The 18,124-nt window shown below is 40.4% G+C and overlaps 1 protein-coding gene across 4 annotated transcripts in view; it reads left to right on the forward strand.

Moving 5' to 3' along the window:
• The first annotated feature begins 82 nt into the window (after positions 1-82).
• The window catches only part of KIAA1328 (KIAA1328 ortholog), a 183,537-nt gene continuing 165,495 nt past the window's right edge, over positions 83-18,124 (forward strand). For 3 of the 4 annotated variants that reach the window (XR_016461996.1, XM_090131958.1, XM_090131957.1), the window contains exons 1-4: positions 105-183; positions 3,851-3,886; positions 8,135-8,274; positions 12,686-12,780. Coding sequence is in view for 3 of the 4 variants with exons in the window: in XM_090131958.1 (XP_089988084.1) it covers positions 132-183; positions 3,851-3,886; positions 8,135-8,274; positions 12,686-12,780 (323 nt within the window). In the remaining variant the exon portion in view is untranslated. Of the gene's footprint in view, positions 184-3,850; positions 3,887-8,134; positions 8,275-12,685; positions 12,781-18,124 lie in introns of all 4 variants that reach the window. The other variant, XM_090131959.1, reaches the window with a different exon arrangement.

Raw genomic sequence — 18,124 nt, forward strand, 5'->3', positions numbered from 1 at the left:
CGCCGGACTACCGCTCCCACAATGCCTTGCTCTTCCGCCCGGCCGCAGGGCGAAGGCGGCGCGGGCAGCCAATGGGCGCCGAGCGCTGGGGGGGCGGCGGGGGGCACTCTGGGAGTGGCGGTTGTTTCAAGATGGCGGAGGTGGCCCCTGAGCCGGGTGGGGATGTGTATTGGAGCCGGGACAGTATCCTTCCACGGCCTGGAGGCGGGCGCTGGCGCCAGGGGCGATGTGAAGAGGAGGGAGAGGGGCGGGAGGGCGAGAGGCAGCCGTGGGGGGCGGGCAGCGAAGTGGGGAAACTGAAACGGGGGCTGCGGCCTCGGCGGGGGTGGCCTCAGTGAGGCGGAGGGAGCCGGTGTTGGGGATGGGGCGTGAGGGGCTGCGGTCCTCGCAAAGGAGATCCCGGGGTACGGGGTTCGCGGTGTGTGGGGAGGGATCCGGAGCTCGTCCTGTGAGCTAGCACCGCTGGGTCTGTCAGCACCTTCGGGGATAGCGGGGAGGGAATGAGGGGTCACGGAGGTGTGGAAAGGGATTCGGCAAGGAGACGCTGAGCTGAAGGTTCAGGCAGCACGAAAAAGGTGTGGAAAGTACGTCTTTTATGACTGGAGCAGGAGCTTGGCTATAAGGGTGAGCCTGTGGGTAACCGAAAGCTGTGTGTGTAAGAGGTGAGCGCCAGGCCGAGGTGGGTCTGCAGGAGGTGTGCAACTGCAGTGCTGAGCGTGCAGGTGGAGCACACAGCCGTTGTGCTGTTGGGGTGCAGCATGTGAAAGGCTGGCTAGAGAGGTAGGCTTACATGGCTCAGACATGCTAAAGAGTTGGCATTGATGTTTTGACTCATAAGGCTGAGTTAGAGGCTTGGCTGACTTAGAAGACCTGTAGGTTGAAGGTGTGGAAGACCAATGCGACATGACAGGAGGTCTGGCCTGGTGGATGCATTCAAGGCCACGCTGGATGTGGCTCTGGGCAGCCTGATCTGGTGGTGGGCGACCCTGCACGTAGCAGGGGGGTTGAAACTAGATTATCATTGTGGTCCTTTTCAACCCAGGCCATTTTATGGTTCTGTGATATGATTCAATGAAATCTAGGTGCTGATGATTTAGCTGTAGGTCAGAGGGACTTGAGGCATTGCAATCGCTGGTGCTTGAGGTTGAGATTTCAGCCTCAGCGAAAAGTGATTCAAAAGAAAGGTATGCGTGTGTGCTCTTGTATTTATGTTTGATTGCACACTCACTCCAAAACAATGCACGAGTGGAACGGGCCAACCATTCAAAGGGCTGGTTAGGGGGCACTTGGTTATAAATCTTGGAAGATTTCCAATTTGTGCTTAAATACATATTTATATATATAGCACAACTTTCTCTTTCATATCAGATCTGTTGCTGCAGTGTCACTACCCAGTTTAGCTGTGAAGAAGTTGACACAGTTACAATTGCTGTGTTTGTGTATTTTTAACAATTAATTACTAGGGTGACAGGTTATCTCCTATAAACTTATACGGTCTTCAGAGCACACAATAGCATTGCTCTCATGCATCAAGATATTCCAAGGAATCTTCTGTTATATGTGTTTTTGCAAGTGGATAGTGTTGCTTCCAATTTTAGAAAAAGTTAACTGAAACAGGTCAATCCCAAGAATAAATAGTATAGTAGATGCTTTTAAAGAAGAGAGGAGGTTGGGTCTTGGGAGATTTGGTAATATGTACTTACTAGCAAAGAAAAATGGAACTTTTCTCTTTAATTGCCAAATAGATGCTGCATAGCGAGGCAGACTCCAATGTGCTGCACTGTTGTGTGTTTCTAGTTTGCTGTAGGGCAACTACTGTTGCCTTGAACATTAGCTATAATGCCAGCAGGGTTATAACATTTGCAGTCAGCCCGTTTGGAATCTTGAGAGCATATGGCAGTGAATTAATTTCAAATGGTTGATGCTCATGATGTCCTCAGTCTTTCATTCTAGACAGGGATCTTGGGCCTGTTTATGGCAATTTTCAGTCCTACTAATTAAAGAAAACGGGTCTGACTTCAGCTTAATCTAATACACTAGGTAACAGACCTTTGTGGGAGAGTGGTTCTGATAGCTTGGGGGAGAAACAGCATCAGCTTCGTCTAATTTTTTTCATCCCTCAATTAGGTATCTATCTACAACAGTGCTAATATGGGTGGCAAACTTAAAAAGCCCAATTTATTTAGGCAGATATATTTTTTTTTCTGCAGATGTGTTGTTAACACAGATTAGCCATATGTCAGCTGAGAAATAAATTGCCAGTGCTGAAGATTGTTGTTTCTAGTAGCAGTATGAGTTGAAGATCTCATTGGTATCCTGCAGACTGCTGTCATAGCTTTGCTGATGCAGCTGTTTGGACATGGCTGTTACACAGTCTGGGCCTTGATCTGCATTGGTGATTTTTGGACAGAGGAAACATGGTGCTTTACTTTTAGAGTTGATTCAGCTTTTTCACCTGGTTCATGACATGACCCCACATTGTGCTCTTGACAGAGAGAGTAGGCTGCAGCTTATGGATGAGAACAAAAGTGCTTTCAGTGCTTGTAGAGACACTATTGACACCAGTATGAGATGAAGCTGTTCTCAAACTGGTCTAAGATGATGAGAGATAATTGTTTATAAGTGATGATATGGATCAAAATATTACAGTGGACTATGTGACCAAGTCTTTCCAGTGTGCCAACTATCTATTGTGTAATCCCAATGTATAATGGACAGTGCGGACTAACTGAATTTGAAATTCCTACCCAGGAATGAAAGCTTCTGTTTTCTAATAGAGTTTTCTATGTCACTGACAACTTAATAAGTTGGTATAGGTTAGTGGAAGTATTTTCACTTTGATTTGATTTGATTGTGCAAAGACGACTGTACAAAACCTAAACTTATCTGTAAACAATACAAAAACTAAGCAATTGAGTTACTGACCAAACTTTTAAAGCTGAGGAAAGAAAAACAGTAAAAACCAAAATATTAGTGGAGGAGAACTGTGTACCCTCAGCTTTTGTTTTTTATTTCATCATAATGTTTGTAATTTATGTAGGAATGAAAACCTGGACTTTCAGCTAAGTGCTGCTGTTGCTTTAAGGAAGGTTCTGTAGTTTACACCCTTCCCGGAATTGTGTTGAGTTGTATTTGCAGTGATTTCTAGGAGGCAAGGTTGCAGGTTCAGAGATTGCTAAACATAGCACAAATATATGGTGACAGATCCTTTGTGAGCTTTTGAGTGTTTTCTGCAGTCAGATAATTTAATAGTTAAAGCTCTAAATTTAGATGGCTTACTTTTAGAAATGGTTTCAGAGCAACTCTTCATCTTGTTAAAGAGAACAGGTCCTCAGGCTTTCAGCTGGTAGTTGCCATGTGATGGTCAGATGAGAATCATCAACTTCCCTGGAAATTTTTTTTAGTTTATCCTCATTTACATGTCTCAGAATATGCTGTACAAAATATAGAATTGCATTGCTGCACAAACATGGATATTCTGGAAGTTTGTCTTCCCTGTGTATCATAGGATTAGTTATATAATGAAAAAACCTGCTCTGATTTAAATATATTATAACTTCATTGTCTTAGTAATTGTTTTCATAACTGAGTCTGCTCCCTGGGATGTTTCTTGAAGGTGACCTGAGAGATAACCTTTACTATCTAAAGTAAAAGCGCAGTGAAGGAGAAGTAGCGCTTTTTCTTTTAGCAATCAGTGTGTGTTCTTATTTATTTTTTCCTTCCTAACTGTATTTTTCTTCCTTTGGTGCTCTCAAAGTTTTCTTGTCAACTGCCTTTAAAATTAAAGACATAATACTTGTTATAGTTGGCTATCTTTCATATTTATTCCCTTTAACAAAGCTACATGCAGTATCTGATGAAGACCAGCCAATGGTACATGTTTCAGGTATGACCTTACGTTAGCTGTAAACAAAGTTTTTTTTTTCCCTGTGAATGCTGAACTTTGCAGTGTTTTTCCAGGTATGTGGTTTGTGTATGTAAGTGTGTAAGGCACAGAGTCATAATAAATAATTTAACTTGTAAAGAGACATACAGGATTATAGCAGAGGATTTATGCTCTTCTGCTAGATAAGCACATGGTATAAGATAAATAGCTTCAGGGGAGTTTTTTCTTTTGCAAATACATCATAGAATTTTCAATCTATAAGGTAAGCTAAATTTTTAATGTGGTCTCCAAGGGATGTTGAAGCATTAGAGATTCTCAGATCTTTTAAATTTTGAAGAGAATCATAGAATCACAGAATGATTTGCATTGGAGGGGACCTTTAATATTACCTAGCTCCACACTCCTGCTGTAGGCAGGGGCACCTCCCACTAGACCAGATTGCTCAAAGCCCCATCCAGCCTGGCCTTGAATGCTTCCAGTAAGGGAGCATCCATAACCTTTCTGGGCAAACTGTTCCAGTCTCACCATCCCCACAGTAAAGAACTTCTACCTCATATGTAGTCTTAATCAACCCTCTTCCAGTTTAAAACCTCATTCTGTTGCTACATGCCCTTACAAAAAGTCCCTCCCTGGCTTTCCTCTAGGCCCCCTTTAGTTACTGGAAGGCTACAATGTCTCTTTGGAGCCTTCTCTTCTCCAGGCTGAAGAGCCCCAGCTCCATGTCCTTCTTGTGCTGGGGGCTGCAGAACTGGATGCAGTACTCCAGGTGGGATCTCAGGAGAGCAGAGCAGAGGGCCAGAATCACCTCCCTCGACCTGCTGGTCTCGCTTCTCTTGATGCAACCTTGGTTGGCTCTCTGGGCTGCAACCGCACATTGCCAGCTTATGTTGAGTCTTTCATCAGACGACACCCCCATACCCTTCTCCTCAAGCCCTTTCCCGCCCGACCTGTATCTGTGCTTGAGACTGCTCCAACCCAGGTGCAGGATGTTGCACTTGGCCTTGTTGAACTTGTTGAGGTTGGCATGGGCCCATCTCCAGACTGCCCAGGTCCCTCTGAATGGCACCCCTTCGCTGTATTTTGTCAACTGCACCTCTCAGCTTGGTGCTGTCTGCCAACTTGCTGAGGGTGCACTCAATCCACTGCCCATGTTGCTTATAAAGATGTTAAATAGTACTGGTTCCAGCACCAGTCCCTGAGGAATGCCACTTGTCACCAGTCTCCACCTGGAAATTGTGCCATTGACTGCAACTCTCTGAGTTTCTTGTCTAGCTGGTGGTCCATCCATCAAATCGATATTTCTCCGATTTGATGACCAGGAAGTCATGCAGAACAGTCTCAAACACTTTGCACAAGTTCATGTAGATGATGTCAGTTGATCCCTAATCCACCAATGCTGTAACTCCATCATAAAAGGCCACTGAATTTGTCAGGCATAAGTTGCCATTTGTGAAGCTGTGTTGGTTACCACTGATCACCTCATCTTTATTTCCCATCTGCCTTAGAAGGCCTTCAGGAGGATCTGCTCTATGATCTTTCCAGGCATAGAAGTGAGACTGACAGGCTTGTAGTTCTCTGGATCTTCTTTTTTTCCTTCTTGAAAATGGGGGTTATGTTTCTCCTTTTCCAATCAGTGGGAACTTTATGAGGTTGCCATGACCTTTCAAATATGATGGACAGTGGCTTGGCAACTTTACTGCCAGTACCCTCCGAACCTGTGGATGGATCTCATTGAGTCCCATGGACTCCCGCATCTTCAGGTTCTTTAGATGGTCTCAAACCTGATCTTTACTTACAGCAAGCAGATCTTCCTTCTCCCAGTTCTTACTTTTGCTTTTTCTGGTTTGGGCAGCATTGCTAGAGCCCTTACCGGTGAAGACTGTGGCAAAGAAGTCATTGAGTGCAACAGCTTTCTCTGTATCCCTCATGACAAGGTCTGTAATTTCCTTCTGGAGAGGGCCTGCATCCTCCCTGGCATTCCTTTTACTGCTGATACACCTGTAGAATTTCTTCTTGTTCCCCTTGATGTCCCTGTCTGGATTTAATTCTGTTTCAGTTTTACCTTTCCTAATCTGATCCCTGGATCAGACAACTTCTTTCTAGTCCTCCCACGTTACCCATTCCTGTTTCCACTCTGTATAAACTTTCTTAGGAGCTCCTTATTGATCCATGGAGGAGTTCTGGCATTCTTGCCTGCGTTCCTTTTTCTCTGGATGCACTGCTTCTGAGGTTGGAGGAGATGGTCCTTGGGTACTGACCAGTTTTCTTGGGTCCCTCTTCCCTCCAGAGCCCATATTGTCACCCTGCCAAGCAGCTCCCTGAAGAATTTGAAGTCTGTTCTCCTGAATTCTAGACTAGCAAGTTTGCTGAACATTCTCTTCAACACCCTAAGGGTCTTGAACTCCAACATTTTGTGGTCACAAATGAAGAATGAATGAAGATTCACTGTATAAAGAAAAACTGAAACTGTTTTGTGGTTAGCTTTTCTGACCTTAACTTAGTGCATACTTGTGTACATCCCTCAAAAATAGATAAGTGCTTAGTCTCCCTTTTAAAGAATTTCTAAATTCTTTTCAAATATAAAGACAGCTTTTGCTGTGACGCCAAGTCCTGAAAACATAACTGCAATTGATTAACTCTAGTAAAATTGAGTATATGTACAACAGGTGTCCAGGAGTTACAAACTTTTATTTATCCTATTTTTTGGGTTTGGAGTAGCATGGTTACTTTTGAAAAAAATACAGGGCAACAGCTGTTTTATTAAAAATCTCAGAGTAAATGAGGTCTGCTCTGAAAGCAATGTCTCTAATTTTAATATTTTGGCTTGTGATGTCAGAGGCAGATGATGGTGGTGTGGCAGTAGAACCTTCACACCAGTGTTCTGTTACATTTTGTTCCCATATGACAGATGGCAGAAGAGGGGCAGTCTGACAAAATGTCATCTGACATAGAAGTGCATATGTAGCAAAGGTGTGTCATTGAGTTCCTTCCTGTGGAAAAAATGTCACCCATTGACATTCATTGACGATTGAACATTTATGGAGACCAAACAGTGGATGTGAACATAGTGAGGCAGTGGGTGGTGCATTTCAGCAGTGGTGGCAGTGACAGTGTGTCAAGTCCACTGTTGCAGATGTTTACAGCACAGCATGCTGACTCTTGTTCATCACTGGAAAAAATGCAGAGCTCATGGTGGTGACTATATTGACAAATAGTATTCTGTAGATCAGAATTTGCACTATCAAATAGAGTTATTGTGCTCTTTGTATCTGTTGCAGTTCCTATGGAATTAAATAGGAGGCATTACTTTTGAAGCAGTCTGTGTAATTTTTAAACTATATAGCTCAGGCCAGGTGATGTTATATGTGTCCTAGGAAAAAAGGCAGTGATCCAGAATGCTGGGAATGATGACTTTGTAATACTCTTCCTCTCTAGTGTTTGTGAGGAGAATGTCAGAAACATTGTTTTCCCTTGTGTCCAAGAAAAGAGATGTTAAAGCTTGTTAATTTAGTTCTTTAACTTGAACTGTTGTCTCACTTTTCAAGTTCATTGTCCAAAGAAAAGTAATCAGTTTGGTAGTGTAAATTCAGTATTTTTTGTTCAAAATTTTTTACACTTCTGAAAAATAAAGACTTGATCTTTCAGACTGCTGGCTTTTATGTGGTTGTGGAAGGTTTCAATGTCAGTGCTGACACTTTATAAATTGCACTGTGAGGATATTCATTGCTCCATTGTTATAACCATCAGTAGGAGCGGACTAGTTCCATGTGTGGCAGAATCTGTAGGGTGTGCACTGCAGTGTTACTTCACTTATATGTGTGGTCCTGAGAGGAAGAGTTAGTCTGAGCAATTAGTAGGCAGGCTGAATAATAGAAAAAATGTGTATTTTATCACAGAAATTTTAACAGTCCTACTTCCCTTTGGTTCCCATTTGTCTTTGAATGTCAAAGCATCAGTTGTTTTTATGCTTTTGCATCTAAAAAATAAATTTTAGCATTGAATCTCAGAAGAAAAAGAGATGTTTCAGAATTTACTTCCATATCCGTATGACTGGGTGCTGTTCAGTGCCATGCACTTCCTTTTTTTTTTTTGCTAATATACTCATCATTACAAAATTTTGTATGGAGTGAGACTCTTAGGGAAACTGCAAACAAATACTGAAATTTTCATTCTTCTCAAAAATAGCTGCTAAAGAGGGGTCTGTTTTGATTTCATGATCAGTGTGTTCTATTTGTCTTTCATCTACAGGGTTGTCTACAAAAGGGAATTTAAGAACAAGATATTTACCAAAATGTCATAAAGGTGAAACTGAGCTGAAGGTGCCTGTGGCTGTTTCTTCTGTTTCCATGGATCCTGCTAGAAGCACAGGAGATCTGACAGTACATCAGGTCAGTAGAGGCAAATTTTTCCTGCTGTGCCGAGTGCATGTAGTGGAAAGATGTCAGAAAATCTTTAGACTGAAAACTTCTGAATGGTTTTAGAGAGCTATTGTTCTTGCAGACTTGAATTTTTTGCCCACTTGTGCTGTGACTTGCTGGCAAAAATTACTTTTCCACTTGGGTGGCTTGCTATCTAAAAGAGAACAAAAGCTGAGTGTGCTGATTTGTGTAAGTGGTATGCAACCAGTGCTATGTAAAATGAATGTAAAATGGATGTGTAGAGGGAGGGAGCAGCTTTAAGAAGCACCTGATCTATATGTCACTTGCCAAACACACAGGTAGTATTTCAGTCTGAATAGATGGACTAGTTCCACTGGACATTTTTTAACTTTTAGAAGCAACACATATATTTTTTTCAGAGACCCAATGTTGTGGCTGCTCATGTAACAAGGTAAAATAGCTTTCAATTTCTGACAATAAAAGTTCAAATGTGTCAGAGTAATAGGAGTAATGTAATAAGTTGATAATATCTTTGATTGCTGCAGTGAATTGTCTTGTCAACTCCTGTGACAGTAGACACTTCTCCCATAGTTAAAAGTTTATAAGTTTCAAAGCAGTGGAGTTTTCCTCAGAAGTTTATTTTGTATACAAAGGTATCTTGTGATATTTGGAAAATTATTGAGCAATGCCATTTTTCTAACAAGATTTGGACATATTGACTATGAACCCCATTTGAAAGCCATTTAAATACTGTTAAGTTTCTTGCTAGGTAGTCACCCGGAGTGACTTTTTAAGTTATTAATGTGAGATATCTTTTTACTTCCAGGCAGTATCTCAAATTTTTGACTGCTTCTGGTTCACTGCTGTACTGACGTGCATTAAACATTATTTTATGTCTGGGTGAAGATGTCTGTCATTTGCGTGCTGACTAAATGCTGTATTCTTCACATGTATGTTCAGTGTGAAGATAGATCATGCTGTTCTCGGTAGTTTGACAGTGTCATTGCCCTTTGAATCCTAAAGTAGCTCTATTTTCCACCTCATGACATGCTAGTACTCATTTTTTAGGACCGCTCCTGGTCTCTTCACAGTTTATATTTCTTTTTATCAGTACTTGCTTTTATAAGGCTGGTGTGTACTTCCACTTTGCAAATGATGTTGTTGTTAGGTGACATGTGGAGAAATTTCACAAATAGCTGCCATTATGCAAAGTCTTTATGTAAATACATTTCATTGTAAGCATCTGCAAGCTACGTGCCTCATGGATGTCTTCATACCTCACTTTAAAATCTACTTTTTTGTAATTTGTGTTGCCAGCATTACTTGTTGTTTAGAGAAATTTTATTCAGCTTTCGTGGTGAAAATTGTTTAGAAATTATTATTTTTTTTATATACAATGTATAATACACCAAATCTCCATTTGAGATTCAGATGTACTTTTACAACAATGACAATACAATAGGTTCAAATTTTTTACTCTTTTTTAACCTGTTTTTTCTCATGTCATTTAAATTCCTCATGGAAACCTTGTACTTTGAAGATAAACTCTGAATTGCTTGAAATGAACAGAACAAATACATTTTACTTGTTACAGAAGAGGAAGGTTTCTCCAAATTTGTTCACAAGGAGTTTTCATGACTAAAATAAGTAATTTTCTTCCAGGTGTGTGTAGGGTTATATGCATGGCTAGAGAGATTTAATCACTTAATTTTGATGTACTTCGCATTTTGTATTGGTAGGTAGCTCACTATTGCAATTTACCAGGATAGTTTATTGAAGAGAATGGTTTGGATTTCTGTCTAATTTGAATCTTAGCAGAAATAGATTACTTACCTTTTCTTCTTCCGGGTGGACTTGACTAAACGTAATAGGCTGAGAGTTTTGGAGAAGACTTCAGGAAGGTCTTGTTAGCTCTGGAGTTTTTTTTGTAGTTTGAATAAATCAGTGGTTAACTGTTCTTGATCATAATTTTCCATCTTCCTACTTTCTGTTTGACAGAATTTGTCTACTTCGTCATGCAGGTTGTCCTGTTTCGAAGTGTGGTTTATAAAGTGAGAGAATCTTCTCCTTATGTAGAGTATTTTCTTTAGAAAATATGGAGTTAGGAGATTATGTAGGTATGTAGAAAGGGCAAACATCTTGAAAAGGGAGTCTGTGAGGTCTTGGAATCTATCTTATTTGTCGTCTTGTTTTTATGATTATGGCAGAGCTGTTTCTGTGCTTAATTCCACAGTCTCATTTTGAGAAGTGAAGCCAGGAGGGCTGGAAAGTGATTGTCCCTCTCTGCTCTGCTACTTTAAGGCCCTATCTGGAGTACTGCATCCAGGTCTGGGAACCCCCACACAGGAGGGATGAGGAGCTGTTGGAGTGCTTGGAGGGCTGGAGCACCTCTGCTGTGAAGACAGGCTGAGGGAGCTTGTTTAGCCTGAAGAAGAGGAGGCTCCAATGAAGCCTCATTATGGCCTTCCAGTACTTGAGGAGAGCTTACAAGCTGGAGAGTGACTGACTTTTTACATGATCTGATAGCAGTAGGACAAAGAGGAATGGCTTTAAACAAAAGAGGAGAAATTTAGGTTAAATGTTAAGGAATTCTTTATTCAGAGGGTAGTGAGGCACTGTTACAAGTTGCCCAGAGAAGCTGTGGATGCCCCATCCTGGGACCTGGGCAGCCTGATCTGGTTGGTAGGTGGCAGCTGTGCCCATGGCAGGGGTTTGGAATGACGAGTATTGCAGTACAAGCCTGCCTTACGATTGTTTTGTCTGCCATCTTTCTATACCTATGGATGATACTGACAAGCACAGGCTAATTTTCTAGTTTTTCCTTTTCCTCCTGTTTGTTTGTCTGAAAATATGTACGTGGGGAATAGCTTGAGGGACGTTCTGTTGAAATCTCATTTGTTAAAGCAATCAAGTTTATGACACTTTTTTTTTTTAAAAAAAAGATTCAGGCAGCAGCCAACTAAAAAAGAATAAAAATCATTTACAGACACTTGCAACATAGGAAATGAACATCCTTTAACTATACATTTAGTTGAACTTAAATTCAGTTATGTTGAAGGCTTTCTTTGTGTGATAGTAAATGGTATATGCTTGGGAAGGAAATTGGAATCCACTTGAAAAGCACCAAAATGTAATTTGTCTTGTGAAACTGTTTTTTCAAGGAAAATATCTTGAGAGTGTACTTGCAGGGTCAGGTGGATATAACAAGACTGTAAAATCATCACCTCTTTGGAAAGCTGCATAGTCCTTTGTTTTAAACCACTGTTCAAGAAGCAATTAGCTAAGAGTGGAAAGGGGCACTTCCTCTCTGATGCGTGTAGGTCGGCTGCTATTACTGCTAATGAGGGGAGATAAGTCCAGTGTTTGCTTTCTATGTTCGGAGGTTGTTCTGTGCTGTATTGTGCTAAGTTGGCCAAGCTGCAAAGTATTTGGTAACCTTCTTGTATCTCATGTTAAGCACTGCATGTGCTCAGGGAGGTTTGTAAAAGGCTGGACTGAAAATAAATGAGTAAGACTAAGTGGAAATATTTAAACTTGCCAAAACCTTGGGCAGAACAGCACAGCTATTATTACTGCTGTCATCTTGGGTTTGTTATTTTGTGCTTATTGCTAGCAGTGGAGAACTGACTGAAGTTTCTGGAGAATAAAAGCAATTTTGACTAAGGATTTTTTTCCCACTGGGAAACATCTGAAATAGGTAGTAATAGCAGTAACCAGGCCCTGCAAAGGATTATTGCACAGATGTAGAGCAATATGCCCTCTGGTGGACATTGATAACAAATGCTGCAGTTTTCAACAGTAATAAATGAATGCATTAGAGGAACTGAAATACTGAAATATGCTAAAGATTTCTTCTGAGAAGGAATGGTAAGTTGAGAAGGTAGTATATAAATAATTAAAAACAAATGATGATGATTTAGAAAGGGCTGTGTACTTTTTGATGCATTAAAAGATTGTATGAAATAAGTATTTACATTAACAATATATTGCACACATTATTTGCTGTTTTGTTTGCTTTGCTCACAAGTGCTAAATTGGAATATTTTTTTCTTACTCTTTATTTCAGGATTCCAATAAAATAAGGTTTGAACCTGGATTTGAATATTGCTGCACAAGATTTCTAAGTCATGAGAATCTATTGCATTTTATCTGATATAGATAAATGAATAATGTCGGTCTTGAAACTTTACTCAGCATGTTTAGTGTTGAAGAAAGTATCCTGCATTTTACAGGTTTCTCCACAATTTTGGTAATTTGCTCCACTGAACTGTACTTACAGATAAAAGTATGCACACTATTTCCAGTTGGAATTTGTCTACCTTCAGCTTCTAATTATTAGGTCCAGAAATGCTTTTAATGTCTTATGAAATACTTGTTCTCTTTTAAGAGTACTTTCTAAAATGTGGCTTTCAATTTTCAGGTCACTAATGAAGGAGGAATGAAGAGTGCTTCTTTAAAGGATTTATGTCCTGAGGACAAGAGACGCATTGCAAACTTAATTAAAGAACTTGCCAGGTGAGAATAAGCATCACCTGAAAATGCATTATGTTTAAGGAGAGTCATTCTTCTAATTAACATCAAGTAATATAGAACTGCATTATGGAACTGAATATTTGCATAAAGTAATTTTTATTCCTGGAAGAGATATGAATAGTGAAGCAGCCTGATCAGTTTTTTCCTGTTTCGGCCCCAAATATCCTAAGCATAATGAAAGCAGAAGCCAAAGTTTTGTGACCTGCAGTAGTTCATCTGTATAAATACTCACAGGTCTAGAATTTTGTTTGCTGCGTTTAACCTGTAATTTAAAAATGTTATATAGGTTTATGCTTATAAATATTGTCTTCTGGAAGTAAGAATGTCACTGATGTGAAATTCTGTAATGCTTGTTTGTCAGGAGTAAATGTGTGTAAGGAACTCTACCTAAAAGATGGATTGCTAATCTTGTGACTAAAAAATGCTAATCTGTATGTACTCATGTTTGCATGTGTAGAGCAATAGAATCCACTGTGGTTTTAGCTTATTTCACCAACTTAATTTGGCAAAATTTTACTTTAATTTCTTCATGTTCTCCTAATTCTTTGAAAAGAGAAGCTATAGTGATGGAAGTTTCTCAGCTTGAGTGAAAAATTCTTGAGTTTCATTCCTGTGCTAGTTGCATTTATGGAGACAAATAATGTCAAAGATAAATTTGAGTGGGAGAGAAGAGTTGTTTTTCCTCTCCTCTGTCCCTTATGTTTTAGAATCTCTGGGAATCTGCTTCTTACAGGATGCTTATAAAAACTGAGAAACACTTGGAACTGCGGCAGGCTGTATTATGATACCAGAGGAAGAAGCTTCATGAGACAATCTTATGTCCTCTGGAATAAAAGTTAGTGTCCATGCTCAGAGCTTAGCTGCAAAATTTTGCTAGAACAAAGTGCAAGTTCTTAGGTATTAATGAAATGACTTTTTGTCATAAAGTTTATATGTGCAATAATTGGCAAGCATTACTGTCCTTTTTCTTTTCATAAAGGAAAACTTGGGCAGAGAAATTAAGTTACTTGTTCAAGGTCATGCAATAAGTCTCTGATGCAGCTAAGAGTATTTTCTCTCTGACTGTCCTCACCCACAAGACCATTTTGCCCACTAATAATTTGTGCCCATGTAGGATTCCTTGCTATACAATATTTTAGTAATTTCTGAAGTTTTTCATGCTTGCAATGCTATTTTATCCTACCTCATGTGCTAGAAAATGTCTAGTTAAGGCTGTCAAAATGAGTAGACTGTTAGGAAGCCGGTTACAAATTGTCAGATGTTGGAGCTATTCGGACACTGTTGCCACTGTTGATATATAGAGATATATTCTAATATTTAAAAAAGTCTTTTACTTCATTGTTCCTCATAATACACTGCTCCCTAGTGAATACTTGTACACTAACTCATTTGAGCATGGGATTCTTCTTAAATCTCAGATGCTGTGATTTTTCCCCAAGGACAGTTTGATATTTCTGCCTGACATTTCTTCGAAGAAAAATAGAAGGTGCAGCAACATTAATTTTGAAAAGTAAAATTAGTGGAACACTATTATTTTATACTTAGTTCTCTTTTATTTTTAAACCTAATCATATTTTTATTGGATGTAATTAAAAGTCTTTTGCAGAGTAATAGGGATGTTGAACTTTAATTCCGCTCACCTCGTCACTTTTTACAAACTCTCCATAATTTTCATCTTGAGTTGTGCAATGATGGAGAGTTTTTACATGCAGTAGAACATTTGCTGCTGTTTTAAAGAAGAGAAGGAACCTGCTGAAAATTTTCTGGGAAGACTGTCCTGTAGTAAATTCCTGGAAGAATAAAGACTCACTTGACCAGAGCTGTAATTAACTATTTCTTGTTTTGCTGTTGTTTGTGAATGAGAGTGATGGTAGTTGAAACTGATTGCTGCATGGTTATTGCAGGATGGTGGAAGAAATAGATTGGTCAGCAACTGCCTGCATAAAGGCAGATATGCAGTGACAAAATTCTGTCTTCATAGAAACCAGTGGCAAAACATGATTAACATCTGGTGCTTGAATTTCAACCACATCTTGCTTTAGCATTTAAGACTGGTGGTCATTCACCTGACTTTTGCAGCCGCTGAAAGAAAACTGATGTACTTTTCTTATTTTTCCTTCTTTTCCTCCAACTTTCATTCCCATTGTGCTTTTGAACACTGAGAAAATGCATCAGCTTATATGCTGAAGTGTGAGACTTTGTCTTGGTGTGAGTAAATTGCGATGCTGGCTATATTACCGCAGAATCATAGAATGGCCTGGGTTGAAAAGGATCACAAAGGTCATCAACCCCCCTGCTATGTGCAGGGTCGCCAGCCACCAGACCAGGCTGCCCAGAGCCACGTCCAGCCTGGCCTTGAATGCCTCCAGGGATGGGGCATCCACAGCCTCCTTGGGCAACCTGTTCCAGTGTGTCACCACAAAACTTCCTCCTGATATCTAACCTAAACCTCCCCTGCCTCAGTTTAAAACCATTCCCCCTTGGCCTATCACTATCCACCCTCATGAACAGCTGTTCCCCCTCCTGTTTATATGCTTCCTTCAAGTACTGGAAGGCTCCCCAGAGTCTTCTCTTTTTCAAGCTAAACAATCCCACTTCTGTCAGCCTTTCCTTGCAGGAGAGGTGCTCCAGCCCTCCAGTCATCCCTGTGGCCCTCCTCTGGACCTGTTTCAAGAGCTCTGCATCTTTCTTGTGGTGGGGGCCCCAGGTCTGGATGCAGTACTCCAGATGAGGCCTCACAAGAGCTGAGTAGAGGGGAACTCCCTGCTGGCCATACCTAATAATTATTGTTATTATACTTTCCTTTGAAAAACTGAGTTACTCTGCTCGACTCATGCTCTGCTGTTGGGAATTCTAGTGGTTGACATCACATTAGCTGTTAGAGACTTTATGAAATTGAATTTTGAGACAGTGTCGAATGGAAGGACACAGTTGTCTCCTTTCTGATCCTTCTTTCTTGTTTAGAATAATCTTAGGTTTTGCTGTGATACCACCTATAAATCTAACCGTTATTTTTCCTTTGAACGAGGGAAGTTTATCTTCCCTCTTGAAGTGAAAAGAGGAAGGCAAACTGGATGCAAACTTACAAAACTGTAGTATTGCAGAATCATGGAATGTCTTGGGTTGTAAGTGACCTTAAAGGCCATCCAGTTACCCTGGATGGTACCTCTGTTGTGGGCATGGCTCTCACCTTCTGATCAGGCTGCCCATAGCCCCATCCAATATGACCTTGAACATCTCCAGAGATGGGTCATCCGCAGCTTCTCCGGGCAGCCCATGCCCAGTGTCTCACTGTCCTCTGAGTAAAAAAAGTTCTTCCCTAACTTCTAATGTAAATCTCACTTCATTTAGATTAAAGCCATTTCCTGTCAGTATCAGACCATTTAAATAATTGTGCTGGGGGCCCCAGGCCCTGGATGCAGTGCTCCAGGTGGCCCATAAGGGGGCAGAGTATGGGGATAGTCACCTTCCTCACCCTGCTGGCAGTCCCTCTGTTGATGCAGCTCAGGACACAGTTGGCCTTCCAGGCTGTATGTACACATTGCTGGCTCACATCCAGCTTTTTATCCACCAGAATCTGCAAGTCTTTCTCCATGGGGCTGCTCTCAATGAGTTCTCCCAGTTTCCAGTCATATCTGGGATTGCTCTGATCCAAGTGCAACATCTTGAACTTGGCCTTGTAATATTGTAGATTTGCAGAGTCATGCCCACAAATGCTGAGGAGCTCTGTGAGTAAATGGGTGATCACATTCAAGAATTTCCCATGATTTTCAAAACCAACCAGCATGGTACCTTCATGTTTTCAGCAAGATGCTGCTGGCATGGTGATGAAAGTGTTAGGCACATGGTAAGAGCAAATTTAACTCTCCCTACAAGCAGAATCCTTTTAAGAGGGGAAAAAAAAAAGTCTTAGCTTTTGTTCCTGCAGGCTACTCCTAAAGCAGTCATCAGCTTATGTAATGAAATGAGTAGCGACACAGTGAAGACACTGAAAGGTTCTTACCATCATACTCTGTGCCAGTGTCAGGACACATTAGCCTCTTCCAAGAGGGAGTGCGAGCTCTCTTGGGATCTATCCAGTTGACTGTTGAGCATAAAGGACTTGCTGAAGACCATACTGAGAATGGTTACATACATTTTAAAAGCTATGGGCAGACTTTGAGTGGTTTCAGCATTTGGCTGAATGAAAATGGTCATAACTTTGTTTTCAGAGAAAATGTATGTCTTCTTGCAAGTGTTAACCTTGCTACTGACACATAGGTACAGAATTTTGACTTTCTGACTCCTACTATGGTGCACATCATAGTTCTGCGTTTAACATTTAAAAGTACAGCTCACATACAGTTTTCTTTTGAATGAACATAGCACTGACTATAAGACATAGAATGGTTATGATAGGTTTTTTTTTTTTTTTTGGCTTTTAGTATTGAGAATTTGTATCTAACTACTTAGTTTATCTTATTTAAAGTTTTAGGGATGTTAGAAAAAAAATTTCTTTCTGAAAGAGTGGTCAGACACTGGAACAGGCTGCCTTGTGAGATGATGGAATTGCTATCCCTGGAGGTGTTCAAGAAATTTGAAGATAGAGTACTAAGGAGCACAATTTAGTGGGCAATATTGGAGGTAGATGGGCAGTGGGACTAGATGATCTTGGAGGCCTTTTCAACCTTTATGATTCTATGATTCCCTGTAGTTTTTGCAAACAAGTCTATGAAAGCAACCTAGGTACAAAGATAATGTCCTTATCCTCAAAAAGAGGAGTAATTGCCTTTTCAGAGATACTATATGTAGTTTTCTTGCTATCAGATGAGTGTCTTTCTAGCAAAGACTGATGGCACTCCCAGAATGACTTGTACTTAGCAGCTAGATAAACAGCTTTTAGACAGCCCTTTGTACCTCACAGAGAAATGCTTCATCCTTCCCAAGCCACTAGATTACTAAACTCTTTGTAGAGTGGTGGCTGTCTGGGACACAAATCTTGTCTGCTAGCATTGCATTATGTGGACTTTTGTACCTGACATTAAGATGAAATTGACCTGCTAAAATGGAAGTTTTCTAAAAAAGCTGAAAGTAAGAATTAAAGCAGAAGGCTAATTTGGGTACAGAACAGGAAACCATTACAAAGGAATACAGTAAAACTATGTATTTGTAGCATATACCTCGTTTTTAAGTGTTGTTATTCCGGCACTTAGAATCGTTGAAGGACAGCTTGGGTGTGGAAGTCCATTTTAGAAATGCACAGCATTTGACCACTTGAGCTACCTTCTTTCCAGGGTTTGCCTATATTTGTCTCATATTTAACCAAATTGTTACCAGGCTATAACTT

Source organism: Phasianus colchicus, chromosome Z (genome assembly GCF_987193195.1).
Source record: "Phasianus colchicus chromosome Z, bPhaCol1.hap1.1, whole genome shotgun sequence".
Classification (NCBI taxonomy): Eukaryota; Metazoa; Chordata; class Aves; order Galliformes; family Phasianidae; genus Phasianus; species Phasianus colchicus.